Below are 16,602 nucleotides of genomic sequence, written 5' to 3'. Positions count from 1 at the left end.
TAATCAGTACAAAATATAATTCCAAAAAAGCAAAATATCTGTATGCCAGAAATGACAGCAGCACATCATGTAGAAGACAATTTTAATAATGATAATAATAATAATAATAAGCTTGCTCAATGATAAAAGGTGGGATTAAGTCCTGTGGCTGGTCCTGCAGAATGGAGTCAGACGTAATAATATTATTAGCGGATAGAGCCAGGAGCTCGTTCAGAAGAACTGTGATTGTTTGTGAAGGAGAGCTCAAACGGCGTTTAATTATGTTTAGAAATAGTGTACAGAGCGGCTTATTTTCTATTTTATACAGCATTGGGAGCAAGCCGCTCCAGATTTGGGATAAAAAGGTAAGTTTTGGCTCTAGTAACGAATACCCGTCGTTTAGTCTGAAATTACTAAGTAAGATTACACAGAAATGGCAAGATGGAGATAAAAAAAATCAAAATCTGGGTTCAGTACATCAGGCACATTGTGTGTAAATGTATAACATTCCTTTAATGGTGTCATATTCACGTGCCTTGTATTTTGGCTGCTGCGTTATTTGGGCATACTGTAAGTTACTATTATTATTATTATTATTATTATTATTATTATTATTTATGTCTTCTTTATATCAAACAAACACACACCATGACGATGGCTGTGTGACTGTTTATTTATCATTCCCCACGCACCGCGATGAAGTTGGTTTGAAGTTGGACGCTGGATATTCGAAAGCGCTCCAGACTCCGATCCGCGTCCATTATTCGCTAACAGCGTCCTGCGACAGCACCTCGTCTACTGCGCGGGTTAGGGACCATCTGTAAACTACTCACTCGCAAAAGTGAGTACAACTCTCTACTTTCAGCAATCATTTTAGTATTGTATATCTACTCAAAGGACAATAGAAACTTGGATATATTTTAGAGTACTCAAAGTGCAGCTTGTACAACAGTATGGATTTACTGTCCTCTGAAAATAACTCAACATACAGCCACTATTGTCAAAATAGCTGACAAAAAAAGTGAGTCCACCCAAAGTGATAACAGATATACATCTTTAACTATGCAAAGTCGTATTCATCATGTTCATGTGTTTGTCAGTGGCCAAGTATGTCTCCAGACCTGAACCCTATGGAGCACCTGTGGGACATCCTCAAGCGAAGGGGGGGAAGCGCCACGTGTCTAACATCCAGCAGCCTCGTGATATTATTATGGAAGTGTGAAAGAGGATCCCAGTAACAACATCTCATGTGCAGCTCTGGTGAATTCCATTCCCAGGAGAATTTAGGCCGTGCTAGATAACAAGGGTGCTCACACAAAATATTGACACTTTAGACACATTTTCACATGTTCACTAAGGGTTTTCGTTGCCAGTTATTTGGACAATAAAGTTTGCATGTTGAGTTATTGTTAGAGGACAATAAAGCTGTACTGCTATACAAGCTGCACATTGACTAATCCAATTTTCATTTATATGGTATTGTCCCTTGAGAACATATAATAAAGTGGTTGCTGAAATGTGAGAGGTGTATAGCTGACCTAATTTTTTTTCACAACAGAAATGTTTCTATCTAGCATAGTTTTAAGATATGGTGGTTCTTTATGTTCACTCTACATTACTATTTAAATAATAACATGACACGAACATACAGTAGATGTGAATATCATGCCACTTCTCATAGTCAATGATTTTATTTCTATTCCACCATAATTTAAGATATAAAAACTTCAAACATTTAGCAATTTTAATACTTATATCATGATTCTGTATCTGTCCTGAGACAATATAACCTTCATTCGCTTCAAGTGGCTTTTTGTGTTGTTTTTTATTCTTTCATTTTTGTGAAGATGCTTTGAGACAGTGACCATTGTTAAAAGCGCTATATAAATAAAATTGAATTGAATTGAATTTTTAAAGAGAGCAAAATTAGCAGAAGACCACTGCTCAAGTGTAAAATTAAAAATGACTATAATATAATATAATATAATATAATATAATATAATATAATATAATATAATATAATATAATATAATATAATATGGCGGCACGGTGGTGTAGTGGTTAGCACTTTCGCCTGTGCACCTCCAGGGTCTAGGTTTTATTTCCCAGCCAGACTCGATTCCTGTCTCTGTGTGCATGGAGTTTGCATGTTCTCCCGTGCTTGGTGGGTTTCCTCTGTGTACTCCGGTTTCCTTTCACAGTCCAAAGATATGCAGGTTAGGCTAATTGTCATTCCCAAATTGCCCATAGTGTGTAAATGGGTGTGTAAGTGTGTATGTGTGTGTTACCTACGCTGGATTGGCACCCTGTCCAGGGTGTGCCCCAAGCCTCCTGGGATAGGCTCCAGGTCCTTGTGACCCTGTATACAGGATAAAGCAGTGTAGAAGATGAGTGAGTGAGTTAGTGATAATATAATATAATATAATATAATATAATATAATATAATATAATATAATATAATATAATATAATATAATATAATATAATATAATATAATATAATAATCTGTATTTTAGTTGGACAATAATTTACAGATGACCCCTAACCAGCACAGAAGTCTGGAGCCCAGAGCACTTTTGGAATATTGAATGCCCAACTTCAAATCAACTTTGATCAGCATTTGACCAACTTTTGACCAACCTTTTTGACCAGCAACTGCTAAACTATACACAAAACATGTCACACTAGCTGTTTAAATTAAGTGAAGCTGCTGAAGAAAAACAAGTGCACTTTGTATAACTGTAATAAACTGTACTTGCAGGTGAGAAATGGTCATATTAAAAGGATTACAGACAACGACATCCAGTCTCTGGTGCTAGAGGTGGAAGGAACCAATGTCACGTAAGCATTTACATGTAGCTGGACCTCTGTTTAAATTTTCATTATTAAGATTTGGTTAATTACAGTCTCACTCGCTTCCACAGCACGACCTACATCACGTGCCCAGCTGATCCCACAAAAACCCTGGGCATCAAGCTTCCGCTCCTAAACATGACCATCAAAAATCTTAAGAAATATTTTATATTTGAAGTTCAGGTAGAGTAATACGGAGCCACGCACCACCAAATAATGATCCAACACCTAATTAACATCTGCTCAGTGGTGCTCAGATTCAGAAAACAGAGCAGAAAACAGAGAGCTGACCTAATTATCATCTCAGCAGAAGGCCTTCAATTAGTCAATACACACTTATTAAGTAAGCTGTATGTCAGAGAACTCTTCAGTGTTGTATCTTAAAGCTGCTTTTTTCTCTTTTCTCAGGTATTGGATGATAAAAATGTGCGGCGCAGATTTAGGGTCAGTAATTATCGGATCACCACACGAGTAAAGCCCTTTATATGCACCATGCCTCTTAAACTGGATGATGGCTGGAACAAGATCCAATTTAACCTGTCAGATTTCACAAGAAGAGCTTATGGAACAAACTACATTGAGACCGTGCGAGTACAGGTGCGCTCTGAAACAAGTCAAATACCTTAATTAGCAGAGTGTCTACCGACCTTAAATGAAAATGACCTGCGATTCAATGTTTATCATTAATGTAACTTTCACTAGCATTGAGAAGTTGTTTTGGAACCAACTTATTAGGCTCAATTCTATTTAATCGACATACATAATTAACAGCCTTCTCTTAATTGAAGTGTGTGGTAGAGGTCAGAAATAAAGGTTGAGAACCACTGGCCTAGAGAGATTTTGAAACTAAATCCAGATTTCCCCTGGGAATGGATCTGTAGCTTTCTTTTGTCCTCTGCGTGGCTTCTTGTCCCGTCAGCAGCGTTTTTGTTGTGGACCGGTTTAACTTGCCAATTAGCCTGGTATGAAAATAAGATAATATTCTTGAGATCTCAAATCGTAGCATATCAATGGTTAAATACTTTAATATAAATTGGAGAGATTTTCTAGATCAATACAATTTGTTTAAATATTTTAAATCAACTTTCTGTAAATATTTTGATCTCTAGTGTTCTTGTTTGTATGAATGTGTAAAAAGCGCTCCCTGATTAGTGTGAACTGCTCTCTGAAGCATACTGTACTTGAAGCGGCTTTTGGCAGAAATAGACTATGTGCATAACTTTAGCAAGGTGGGGAGGAAAGCTAGGGAAACATAGCTACTGACTAGAGTCGCTTCTGTTCCTGGAAGAAATAGTGGGCTCTACCCCACTACCCGCTTGTTATCTAGTATGTCCCTTGTCATAATAACTGCATTGCATTCTGGGACCTTGTGTTCTGTGTTTGCTCCAGTGTCTCCACTACTTGTACAATACAGTCCTTCTTTTTATGATGCTGAAAATAATCTGAGTGCACTAATGTAGAAACCAGCCCATTATCCTGAATGTTATCTTTCCATCGTAAAAAACAGTCAATCTTATTCACATCACCTCTCTATGGTTTTAATGTTATGGCTGATTGTTGTAGGTGTTAATGTAACACAAGTACCTGTATAAGGGCTTTAAATATTAACAAAAGTCCCGATAATTATTTTCAGATCCATGCAAATTGTCGCATTAAAAGGGTTTACTTCTCTGACCGACTGTACTCAGAGCACGAGCTCCCAGCAGAGTTTAAACTGTATTTACCGATACAAAACAAATCAAAGGTGAGTGCATGTTCACAAGGCATGAGCACTGTACCTGTAGTGAGTGTGCGCCTCGAGCCAGAACTGAGCAAGGGAACTGAGCTGGAACCGGGCACGAGCACGGAGCTTGGTACGAAGCTGGAACTGGGCATGAGCATGGAGCTTGAGACTTCTACAGAAGCACTGTGTTAAGCCTATTATTGCTGTACAGCAAAACAAATCAAAGGTGAGTGCATGATTATTAGTATGAATTTTTCCCTCACGATTTTTATCCATTTTGCACATTATTTTGTGCATGAAGCAAAGTTTGAAAGAAATGTTTAGTTGGCGGTGGCACTTGCACTGCTTCCCTAAAATTAGAAAACTGAAAGAAATGCAGTACAATGACAGACTGCATGTCTTTAGTTTAGATATGGCATTTTCTTATTAACATCATGACCATTTATTTCTTTTTAACATCAGTGATCTGGGGTGTCTGACCTCTTCCTGCATTCCATGGGATTGTAGACAACCTTCCTGCATGTGGCTGCAAGAGGAAAATTTGGCGGATACTGTGAATGGTGACCAAAGTGCCAACAACAACTTTCAAAAAGGTTCAAGATGAGATCTAAGGTCAAGGTATGTCAGTGTCGGGTCACACCATCCTTTGCCGTCTTAGCAAAAACTGGACAACCCCGGGTGACACTACTGTTAATAGCAAATCTTAAAAAAGCCAGACTGGATTTTTTCAAAATGCATATTGACAAGCTGCAATTCTCCTGGAATAACGCCCTCTGACAGTCACAACTGGAGCTTTTAGACAAGTCACATCAGTTGTATGTTCACAGACACAAAAATAAATCCTTTAAAGGAAAGAATTCTGTACCTACCGTAAAACATGAAGGAGGGTTCGGTAATGTTCGGGGGATGCTTTCCTGTATGTAGCACAAAGAGTTCTGAATCTGTGCATGGCGCAATACAATCTTAAGACTGTGAAATGCATTCTGGAGTGGAATCTACTGCTCCAAGTCAGAAAGTTTGGTGTCAGTGGCAGGTCATAGGTCCTCCAGGAGAATAACCCAAACCGAAAGCACACAGCAAAAAATAAATAAAAATAAGTCTAAGAGCAAAACATTGGACTATTCTAAAGTGTCTCTCTATGATCCCTTATTAAAATCCCATTGAACAACTGTTCAGATATTCAAACCTAGTGAATATCTGTAATGTAGAATCTGGAGAAGGCAGTTGGAGCAGTATGATCATGAGTATTGATCCAAAAACCTTGGTATTATTATTATTTTTATTTTTATTATTGGGCTTTGAGTTCCACTTGTATTATTATATGGGCTTTGAGTTTTAATGTCAGTGAAAGGCAATCTTTAACCCACAGTAGTGTCCAAGCCTTTGACTTTTTAAGAGTAATAATAGAAGGCTAGTCCCTTGCTACAAAAAAAATAAAATAAATGCATCATGAAGTACAACATTAATACTATGGTATATTATGGGACTGTGTGTACTATAGTTTACAATAGTACACACAGTCCCATAACCATACTGTACATACATACCTCCTTGTTGGAAACCTGGGCAGAACTGATGGGATCATCATTGTATTTTTATGTTACTGCAGGTAGGATCATTTCTGGTAATGCTCAACTTATGAGTTTAAAGCTGGTCATCTGGAAGAATGAGAAAAGACTCCAAAATGGTATGACTTTTTTTTTCTGTTGGCTTGAACCATGAGACTGAGAGGGGTACATTTAGACATAAAAAATGGAACTCCACTAGACTCAATCAAGAAAGACCAGACCACATCTACTAGTTTAGATGAAGTGCAAGATCCCTTGTACAATAAGGGAAACAGGTCTTACTCTAATGCAGCAAGTGGTGCAGGTGTATCAGCATCCCCTCCGCATCATGCCAACTGTAACATTTATGCTAATAAATGTTTGCTGATCAGCATGGAACCTATATGAAAACAATGGAACTGCCCAGAGAACACCAATATAATACCAAACTTGTATGTAAACAGCACAGCTTACAAGTAGCACAGAACAAAGCACAGCGACAGGCTAAGAGCACTGGAAGCTGATGCGCTACCTTTCCCCATAACCGCATGAAGCACTGAGCACAGCACCTGAAAGGCAAAATCGCCCAGACACTATCAAAAGTCCCACAAACAACAATGTGCAGCTGAGGGCCCACAAAACCCTGTGTGTCTCTGTCCTGGGCACCCCTGAACGAGGCAGCTGGAATGTGTACTTTCCATGGTAAGCTACAAGGTCTCTCTAAGCAGGCCCTACTGGCCAGAACCTACTGGCCAAACCTTCTTGGGCATGGTTTGTGTCTTTGGATGCTAAACCACCAGCTCAGGTAGCTACACTGTAATTAAACAGCAGACAGCAGCCTGGACTCTGGGGTGGACATGAGTGAGCTCCAGCGTTTAGCTTGAAAGAGCGGTCAGAAAGAATGTGGCCATGAGGAACAAGACTTGGGTAGTAGAAGGTCCTGTAATCGGAAGTCGAAAGATACATCGCTGAGAGAGACACTGGAGAGCAGGGGTGCAGCTATTCACAACATCCCAGAATGCTGGTGACACATTTAGTGCGGCCAGGTCCATCCCGCCACCTAAAAGACTATGCAGGATGCACAACATCCTAATGATAAAATGACTCGACATGTGAGGGAGGAATGTGCACTGTTAGATGAAGCTACCTTGTGTGCTGAGCTTGTGTCTGCCAGATGTTTCTGTTTGTTTTCAACCTGCCTTGTTGTATTATCAGGAGAGATGCCACACTAAGATGACTTATTCTTGTGTATCTTTCTTAAGGTAAATTTCTGTGTTTGCAAGTTTTCTGCATCCAATTACTGCCCATCTCTGGTACTAATCTATTCTTCCCACATAACAACTTCACATCTCACTCCTGTACAAGTCAGTGTCATGTGTCACTACTCCAAGTGGACCATTACACACTGCTATACAAACTAAATTTTTATTTCCTTTCTAACTTACAGTGTGTTTAAAGGAAATAGTTTTAGCCTGCTGGCCCACATGTAAGCTCTGAAGGCAAAGACGACACTGTATTCCTGGTTTTAGAAATTTGGAACTTTTGTGAACTTTATTACTGGGAAACTTGTCCATTGTATTACTTGGAAACTTGTCCATATGTGCTCTAGAGCAATGTTTGACTTGACAAGCGGCAGTATCGATTAAATGCACTTAAGCAATCAGTATGTAGTTATTATACTATATCTCGCTACATACTTTGTGGCCACGTCTTTATTAACAGTTACATTTGTCGAGCTTTCTATTATTAGTTTCCCTGGTCGATTTTTTTTCTGCAAAATAATAAAGTTTTATAAATTTCAAGTTAAAAAGAAGGCCAGTAACTTGACAAAACCCAATTAGAATGGCAGAAATAAAAACTTACCACTTTCACTGCAAATATGTGCTGAGGATGAATGCTTTTCTCAAAGAGCAGAATTAACATTATTACATAGAAGATTAATCAACTACTGGAATTTTCCCCCCTGCGTACTGTATGTCTCTCAGTACATCATGAAAAGAGGGAAATAGATTTATATGTTTTATGTGAAGCTGTTTCTAATTTCGGAATACATATTGTAATTGTCTTTTGTGTCATCATTACTTTACATCACTCTCACTCAGTAGTGAGAGTGATGTAAAATCTTAGAACCAGACTGAGAGACCATTTTAAGCTCAGGAAACCTTTGCAGGTGTTTTGAGTTAATTAGCTAATAAAAAAAACACGTTTTTACATTTACAATAGAGATAAACCAGTGAACATAATTGGCTGGTTTTCAGTTTGATTGGCCATGACTAGTGAATGGCTGATCAGCCTCAAACCTGATAAACGAATGATTCTGTACTGAGTGCCAAAGAAGCTTCCGAGTGGCACAACAGAAGTGCAGTTTTTTTCTGTTACATTAATAAAAATCATGCACGTTAAAAGTCTGCCTCAGCCTGCCACGATCTGCCTTTTTCTCCAAACTCTGTAAGTGAATTAGTCCCAAACCCACTCATCACACATGCTTACACCAGTCTCAAAACACAGTGAGCTCAAAATCCATGCATTATAAATCCCACATGCTCGTGTGATTGCTTTAAAAAAAAAAAAAGACACATGCTTACTATTCAGTTTTGAGACTTTGAAGATGTTTGGGGCGGTAAAATGTCACCGCCTCTTTATAATCCTACAGGTGGTGCAGTCTAAATTATTTCCACATTTTCATGCCATGTGGTAGTAAGTATTTGCAACATTTGTTTAAAAATAATAATTATGGGGGATGACAGAGCTATGCGCTGCTCAGTTAAATGTTAAACTCTTGTATTTGAAGATAGTTTGTATTGTTTAAATGCTGCGATTAGTTTAAGAACTTATTTTACAAGGAAAGGGGTACATTACTAATTAAAGTTATTTAAAGTTTAAAATTGTAACAAAATCGGGAAAAATGAAATATTGATTTGGGACATTTATAAAATCATGATAGAACCATAATTTTTATTTAATTGTGATGATTTTATATCAGCAGATGACTTGTGATTCCCATCCCTACTGCTCAGTATCAGAAAGCTTGGTCTCAGTCGCAGGTCATGGGTCCTCCAACACGATAATGCCCCAATTAATTTTCTTGAACCACAACTCAAATTCAAAAGTGATGTCTGATTTTAATTAGTTGATGTTCATCTAATTTTTATTATGTTTGTTAGTTTCAAGTTATTTCAGTGGACAGTGTGAGTTTTTTTTTTTAATAAAAGGGTAGCAACAAATTTGTTGGCACCAAGTTTTTTATTGAATAAATATAAATACGTTTTGTTTTGATCATGTCTGTTTTAATTTCAGTTTTTGTCCTTATACACGGAACTGTCACTACTTTATGTTTGCACATTGTTCTTTGCTGCTGTAATGTTGAAATTTCCCCACTGTGGGACGAATAAAGGTATATTTTATGTTATCTTTAGTAGCTGTTTTATAAATAAGGCATATTATTATTATTATTATTATTATTATTATTATTATTATTATTATTATTAATAATAATAATATTATTATTATTCCAAATATAACCTCAACTTCAACACCTGTGTCGTTTCCCTGAGTGTGACGTAACCAATGACATCACAGATTATGTGACCAATCAGCATACTGTGCGGCGCAGTATGCTGTTTAATCACATAATCTGTGATGTCATTGGTTACGTCACCCCTAGGGAAACGACACAGGTGTCGTAGTTGAGGTTTTATTTGGAATCGGCTCTTCTGCCCGATACAAGTTTCGGCACTTTTAGTTACTGTAGCGAAGCGCGAGAAATAAAAAGGAGATCAGACAGAAAAATCGTGATTGTTTTACAGAAGAGATCAAACGGCTTTTAAGTATGTTTAGAAATAGTGTACAGAACGGCGTACTTATTATTTTATGCACCGCTGAAAGCAAGACGCTCGAGAATTGGAATAAAAAGTTAAGAATCTCCTGCTCCTGTACAGAATAATTATTATTCAATTTATTTAGTTGGTCTGAAATGATTAGGTAAGATATCTGATTACCCAGAAATGGCAAGATGGAGAATTTGGTTACCTTAAAATCTGGGTTTGGCACATCAGGCGCATTATAAGCAGTGTGTAACTTCATTCGGCTTGAAAACATACACACTCATAGTGTTTCTTTAATCTGTCTTAGTCTGTCTGTCTGTCTGACTGTTTAATGAAGTACACCCATAAAGTATTTATTTATGTGTTTAAATTTAGAATTTAATGTTAGTGCAGTGGTATTTCATTATTTACAGCACATTATTATTTCATTTGTATTCTTGCATGTGTGACAGTTAATTTGCTGGTTGTGTTGACTATGTTAGGAGAAACTAACAAGTGCCCTATCTGCCCTGGTTTTTTGGTAGACAGGTCAGAGTGTAACATGGTGTGTGAGAGAAGTTGTATAATGTTTTGCCGTTTGGCTAAATAAAAATACAGTAAGTTGTTGCAAACTCAACTGTAGCCAAAAAGACCGGAGGATATAAACAGGTCAAGAAAGAGGGGTTGCACAAAAAAACATGTCAGATTAGCTGTCTAAACTCAGTGGAGCTGCTGAAGAAAAACCAGGACACTGGGTGTAACCGAGATAAACTCTATGTGCAGGGGAAACGTGGCTACGTAAAAAAGGTTATGGATTACAGCATAGAGTTTCCTGTTCTAAAGTTGGAAGGAGCTGATGCCATTTAAGCATAAACCTGTAGCTGGACCTTTGTTTACTTTTCATTCGTTAGGATTTGCCTAATTATTGTCTTACTCGCTTTCACAGTATGACCTACATCACATTCCCAGCTGATCACACAAAAACCCTGGGCGGCAAACTTCCGTTCATGACCTTAATCTTCAAAAGCCCATATAATAATTTCACATTTGAAGTTCAAGTAGGTATTTTTGAGCCACTCCCACCTCCAAATAATGACCCAGCACCTAATTAGCATCTGCTCAGTGGTGGTCAGATTCCTTTAATAGATGCTGAGAAGAAAACGGAGTGCTGACCTATTTTCCATTTAAGCAGAAGGTCTACAGTCAGTCATTACACACCTAATAAGTAACCTGTATGTCCGAAATCTCTTTAACAGCAAAGTCTTGTATCTCAGCTCTTTTGTCTTGTTTCAGGTATTGGATGATCAAAATGTGCGGCGCAGATTTAGGTGCAGTAATTACCAGAAGGAAATAAGTGTGAATCACTTTGCCGCCAACATGCCCATAATAATGACGCGTGGCTGGGGCCAGATCTAATTGAACATGGCATATTACACATCTATTTTTTTACAGAGCGAACTACGTTGAGACCCAGCGAGTACTGGTGCATTCTCAAAACAAGTCAAACACCTAAATTAGCAGAGTGTCTGCAGGGCATTAAATAAAAATGCATTTGCATTTCAATATTTATTAGTAATGTTCAGTAGGATCGAGGAATTGTTACGGAAATAAACTTCTTAGATTCAATTTTATTTCACCAGCATGATGAAGAGTTTTCACTTGTATGTTACAGTTCCCCCAGTGAGATATAACTTTAAGTTGAACTTCCTGGAGGACTGCTGCCCTGCACATCTTGGTGCTTATAATAAATTATTTAATTTATAAGATGTACAGAGATTATTTTTTGAAAATTACTAGCCTACATACAGTAATACTAAGGATTTCTTGATTAAATAAAACAATTTTGTGTCCTATTTATTCCCTTGTGGTTAACATAAAGTGTGCAATGTCCAGATTTCCGTCCCCACGATCTCCCCTAACTCTAAAAATAAAAAATTCAATCATTATTCGATAATAATGATAATGGATATATAAATCCTATTTCAAGATCCATTTTTTTCATGCTTAATCAAGACGCAATGACTGATGGGGAAAAGGGAATGAAACATTTTCTGTGGAGTAAAAACCTGTTGTTCAGTTGTTTTCTACACCGTTACTGTTCCCTTTGAACTGAGTGATCAGTTTCGTTCTCTGCCGTTGGAATCACGCTTAACATGGCTGAACAACATGTGCAGTATACAGTACTTTACAGGGTATTTCAGGCCAATCGGAAAGCACCTCTAGTATGTCTCTTGTCATATCAACTGCATTGCATTCTTGCATTCTGGGACTTTGTCTCTAGTGTTATCACTAGTCAAATGTTTTTCAGATCCATGCAAACTGTCGCATTAGACAAGTCTACTTACCTTAACATCTGTGAAACAGCTTATTGTTCCTAATTATGGTAAAGCAACTATATGTACACTTACAAACTAGATGTGTTTTTGGGGTCATTGTCCTATTGGAAAGTAAATGATGGTTCCACTAAACCCAAAATTTAATTCAATTCAATTCAATTTAATTCAATTTTATTTGTATAGCGCTTTTAGCAATTTTCATTGCCGCAAAGCAGCTTTACATAGTCAAAATAATTATTTAAGTTTGTATGAAATGTGAATTTGTATGAATCAAAATGGTCAGTTTGTCCCTGGTGGGCAAGCCGAGGGCGACAGTAGCAAGGAAAAACCTCCTGAGATGGTAATAGGAAGAAACCTTGAGAGGAACCGGACTCAACAGGGAACCCATCCTCATTTGGGTGAAACAGAAAGCAGTAAATGATCTGCATTTATACAGTGTGTAGGGTGGGAGGCAGTTCAGCTATAATAGCTGATGTTAATTGATGTTAATATGGAGTCCAGGTAGTTATTGAAGACCCAGGTAGACTTGTAAGAAGTTCCAGTCATGAACTATCGAACTGTCAAGTCCCCAGAGAAACAGTTGCCAACACCAGTCAAGGCCAGAACCATTTTCTAGGTGGAGAGAATCATTCCCAGACACCAGACGCATCCCAGAGAGACACACGGGGCATCCATGTGACGAGATCTTCAGCCAGAAGCGGGGCACCAGGATGGGTCAGACAGGTCCGGAGGGCAGAGGGAGTCTGGATCACTGGCAGCTCAGGAACGACATGTGTAGCTCGACAGAGAGAGAGAGAAAGAGTGAAAGAGGGGGACAGGAGGAGAGAGGAAAAAGAAAGAGGGGGGGAAAGAGAAGAAGAGGAGAGATGGCAGTTAGGTATGGTCACAGTCACACAATGTATAATGTGAATGTATATTAACTGTAGAGTGCAAGCAGAGACTCCGGCAGGACTAACTATGACAGCATAACTAAAAGGGAGAGCCAGAAGGAAACACAAACATGAGGGCTTCCTGACATGTAAAGCAAACAATCACCTCACCGTCAGCAAACCTGAGTGATCAATGAGAGTGAGGAAGACAGCATCCAAACATACCAGTTCACCATAATACTCTACGTCCATGAGTCCCCCAGATCTGCTCCTTTACCTATGGCAAATCTATTTATAAAAATGCTTGGCTAAATAAATAGGTTTTTAGCCTGGACTTAAACACTGAGACTGTGTTTGAGTCCCGAACACTATTTGGAAGACTATTCCATAACTTTGCGGCTTTATAAGAAAAAGCTCTGCCCCCAGCTGTATTTTTCATAATACGCGGTACTGACAAGCAGCCTGCATCCTTTGATCGAAGTAGGCGTGGCGGATCGTAAGACACTAGCATTTCGCTCAGGTACTGCGGCGCGAGACCATTTAATGCTTTATATGTCAAGAGTAGTATTTTAAAATCAATGCGAAATTTCACAGGGAGCCAATGGAGTGAAGATAAGATAGGGGTGATGTGCTCATATCTTCTGGTTCTGGTGAGGACTCTCGCTGCTGCATTCTGGACTAGCTGAAGCTTATTTATGCATCTAGCTGAACAACTAGACAGTAAGGCATTACAATAGTCCAACCTAGAGGTGATAAAAGCATGAACTAGTTTTTCTGCGTCGTTTAGCGACAATAAATTTCTTATTCTGGCAATATTTCTGAGGTGAAAGAATGCTATCCTGGTAATATTATCTACATGTGCTTCAAATGAAAGGCTGGAATCAATAATCACACCAAGGTCTTTCACTGTTGCATTTGATGGAACAGAAAGGCCATCTAAAGTTACGGTGTGATCTAAAATTTTACTCCTAGCTGTATGCGGTCCTATGACTAGAACTTCTGTCTTATCCGGATTTAGCAGAAGGAAGTTAATTAGCATCCAATTTCTTATGTCCTGCACACATTGCTCAATTTTAGTAAGCTGTTTTTTCTCATCAGGTTTTGCTGAGACATATAACTGTGTATCGTCAGCATAACAATGAAAACTAATACCATGCTTACGGATTATGTTGCCCAGAGGAAGCATGTAAAGGGAAAAAAGCAGTGGACCTAAAACTGAACCCTGCGGAACGCCAAACTCCACTAGAGAACATGCAGAATAATCACCATTTAAGTCTACATACTGATAACGATGGGTCAGATAGGATCTGAGCCAGGAGAGGGCTGTACCCTTAATTCCCACTACATTTTCTAATCTGTGAAGAAGAATAGCGTGATCAACAGTGTCAAAAGCTGCACTGAGGTCAAGTAATACAAGCATAGTTACACAACCCTGATCAGAGGCCAATAGAATGTCATTTACTACTTTAACAAGCGCTGTCTCTGTACTGTGATGAGGCCTAAATCCTGACTGATACAGTTCATGTATGCCATTTCTATGTATATAAGAGCATAGCTGCTCCGCTACTATCTTTGTCCTTTATGGAGAATGGACTGTCATTTAATCCAAGACCATAGTTCATCAATTTTATCAACTGGAACTGGAGTTTGCAACTGGAATTTTTTTTTTTGATAGCAATGATAAGCCAGAGACTCTGGGAAACATTAAAAGCATTTATAAAAGGTTGTGTTTTATCATATCAAGGGTATCGGAATAAATTATATAAAACAAAACTAACTGATTTGGAGAAAAAATTTATCAAATGTGCTAAACCCCTCATTAGAAACTTATTAAAAAAATTACAGTTAAGGTAGGAATATAATAAAATAGTCTCTACTAAAATTAATAGAACTTTTCATTTCATTAACCAGAAATACTTCTATATTGTAGAGAAGCTCCATTAATTATTAGCCAGACAATTGCGTTAAATATATAGTGAAAGGACAATTTATAAAATTATAACCAAAGGTGAAACATACTGTATTGCAACTGAAGAGATAAGCAAGTGTTTTAAGAAATTTTACTCAAAGTTATACTTTTCAGACACTGAACAGATCCCACAAGTAATGGATACATTCTTACATAAATGTAATCTTTCCATACTATCTACAGAAGATCGGACATATCTTAATAAAGACATTACTTTAGATGAATTAAAGAACACGATAAATGCTTTGAAGAGTGGGAAAACTCCCGTTCCTGACGGGCTGCCAGTCGAACTATTTAAAAAAATTAAGCAATATTGTTACTCCATATTTGCTTAAAACCTTTCAACAAGCGTTTACATCCGTCTTTCCCTAAGGCTATCATCATGGTAATTCATAAAAAAGGTTAAAATCCGGAAGAAGTTGATGCGTACAGACCTGAATGTTGGTCAAAAAGTATTATCCAAGACACTTGCTAATAGACTTTGCAAATTAATTAATAAACGGGTTAACACAGATCAGAATGGACTCATTTCAGAAAGAAGCACACTGCATAATATTAGACGACTATTCAACATAATTTATCACCCTAAGGCAACCCGAGACAATTTGATTGTAATATCGCTGGATGCCGAAAAGGTGTTCGACCGAGTGGAGTGGTGTTATCTGTTTGCGGTCCTTGAGAAATTTAATATGGGAGATGAGTTTATAACCTGGATTAAAATGTTATACACTAGTCCATCAGCATGGGTTCTAGCAAATAAAACAATTTCAGACTCTTTCTTAAAAGAGGAACCAGACAGGGCTGTCTCCTCTTACCCCTTTTTATTTGCATTAACTGTAGAACCTCTTGCAGAAACCATTCGATCTAACTCTTGCGTACATGGCTTCAATACTTCAAATACCATTAATAAAATATCACTATATACGGATGATATTCTGCTCTATATAACTCAACTGCAGGTGTGCCTTTTGTTGTACTTAAGATTATTACTTCCGTTAGAAAATTTTCTGCCATTAAAGTTAGTTTTGGAAAAAGTGAACTTATGCCTATTGGCTTACATGATTTGTCTGTAATACATTCTTCCCCATTTAACATTTCCCAAAAAAATTATATTTGGGAATTGTGGTAACTTGTAAATACCCTCTGAGCTGATTTCAAAGCTAATTTCAGCCCCTTAGTTTAAACACTTAGTGTCTAAGTTACAGAATTGTATACACTGTTGGAGGACTCTCCCTATTGCTCTAATTGGAAGAATAAATGCAATAAAAATTATATTTCTTCCACAAATATTACACCTATTTCGTAATATTCTAATACTATTGCCTAAGTCTTTCTTTAAACACTTAGACTCAATTATTCTTTTATTTCTATGGAAGAGTCACAGAATCAAAAAAGTTCAAAAGGGTTTAGCCTTTTCGGGTTTTCGTCTTTATTACTGAGCTACTCATCTACAAGTTTTTGCACTATGGTTTGAACAAACGTCTTCTGCCCCAGATTGGCTGCAGATAGAGCAAGGTTACGGGG

The 16,602-nt window shown here is 37.8% G+C and overlaps 1 protein-coding gene across 1 annotated transcript; it reads left to right on the top strand.

Annotated features, from left to right (window-relative positions):
- The first annotated feature begins 260 nt into the window (after positions 1 to 260).
- On the top strand, positions 261 to 4,746 carry LOC128518675 (cilia- and flagella-associated protein 20-like). Its single transcript, XM_053491921.1, has 5 exons — positions 261 to 344; positions 2,740 to 2,819; positions 2,903 to 3,014; positions 3,240 to 3,428; positions 4,465 to 4,746. Exons 1-5 carry the CDS (start codon positions 261 to 263, stop codon positions 4,744 to 4,746), a joined length of 747 nt encoding a protein of 248 aa, XP_053347896.1.
- Positions 4,747 to 16,602: the final 11,856 nt, after the last annotated feature.

The sequence above is a fragment of the Clarias gariepinus genome, chromosome 3 (assembly GCF_024256425.1).
Source record: "Clarias gariepinus isolate MV-2021 ecotype Netherlands chromosome 3, CGAR_prim_01v2, whole genome shotgun sequence".
Lineage (NCBI taxonomy): Eukaryota > Metazoa > Chordata > Actinopteri > Siluriformes > Clariidae > Clarias > Clarias gariepinus.
This window is presented reverse-complemented; position numbering and strand designations above follow the sequence as displayed.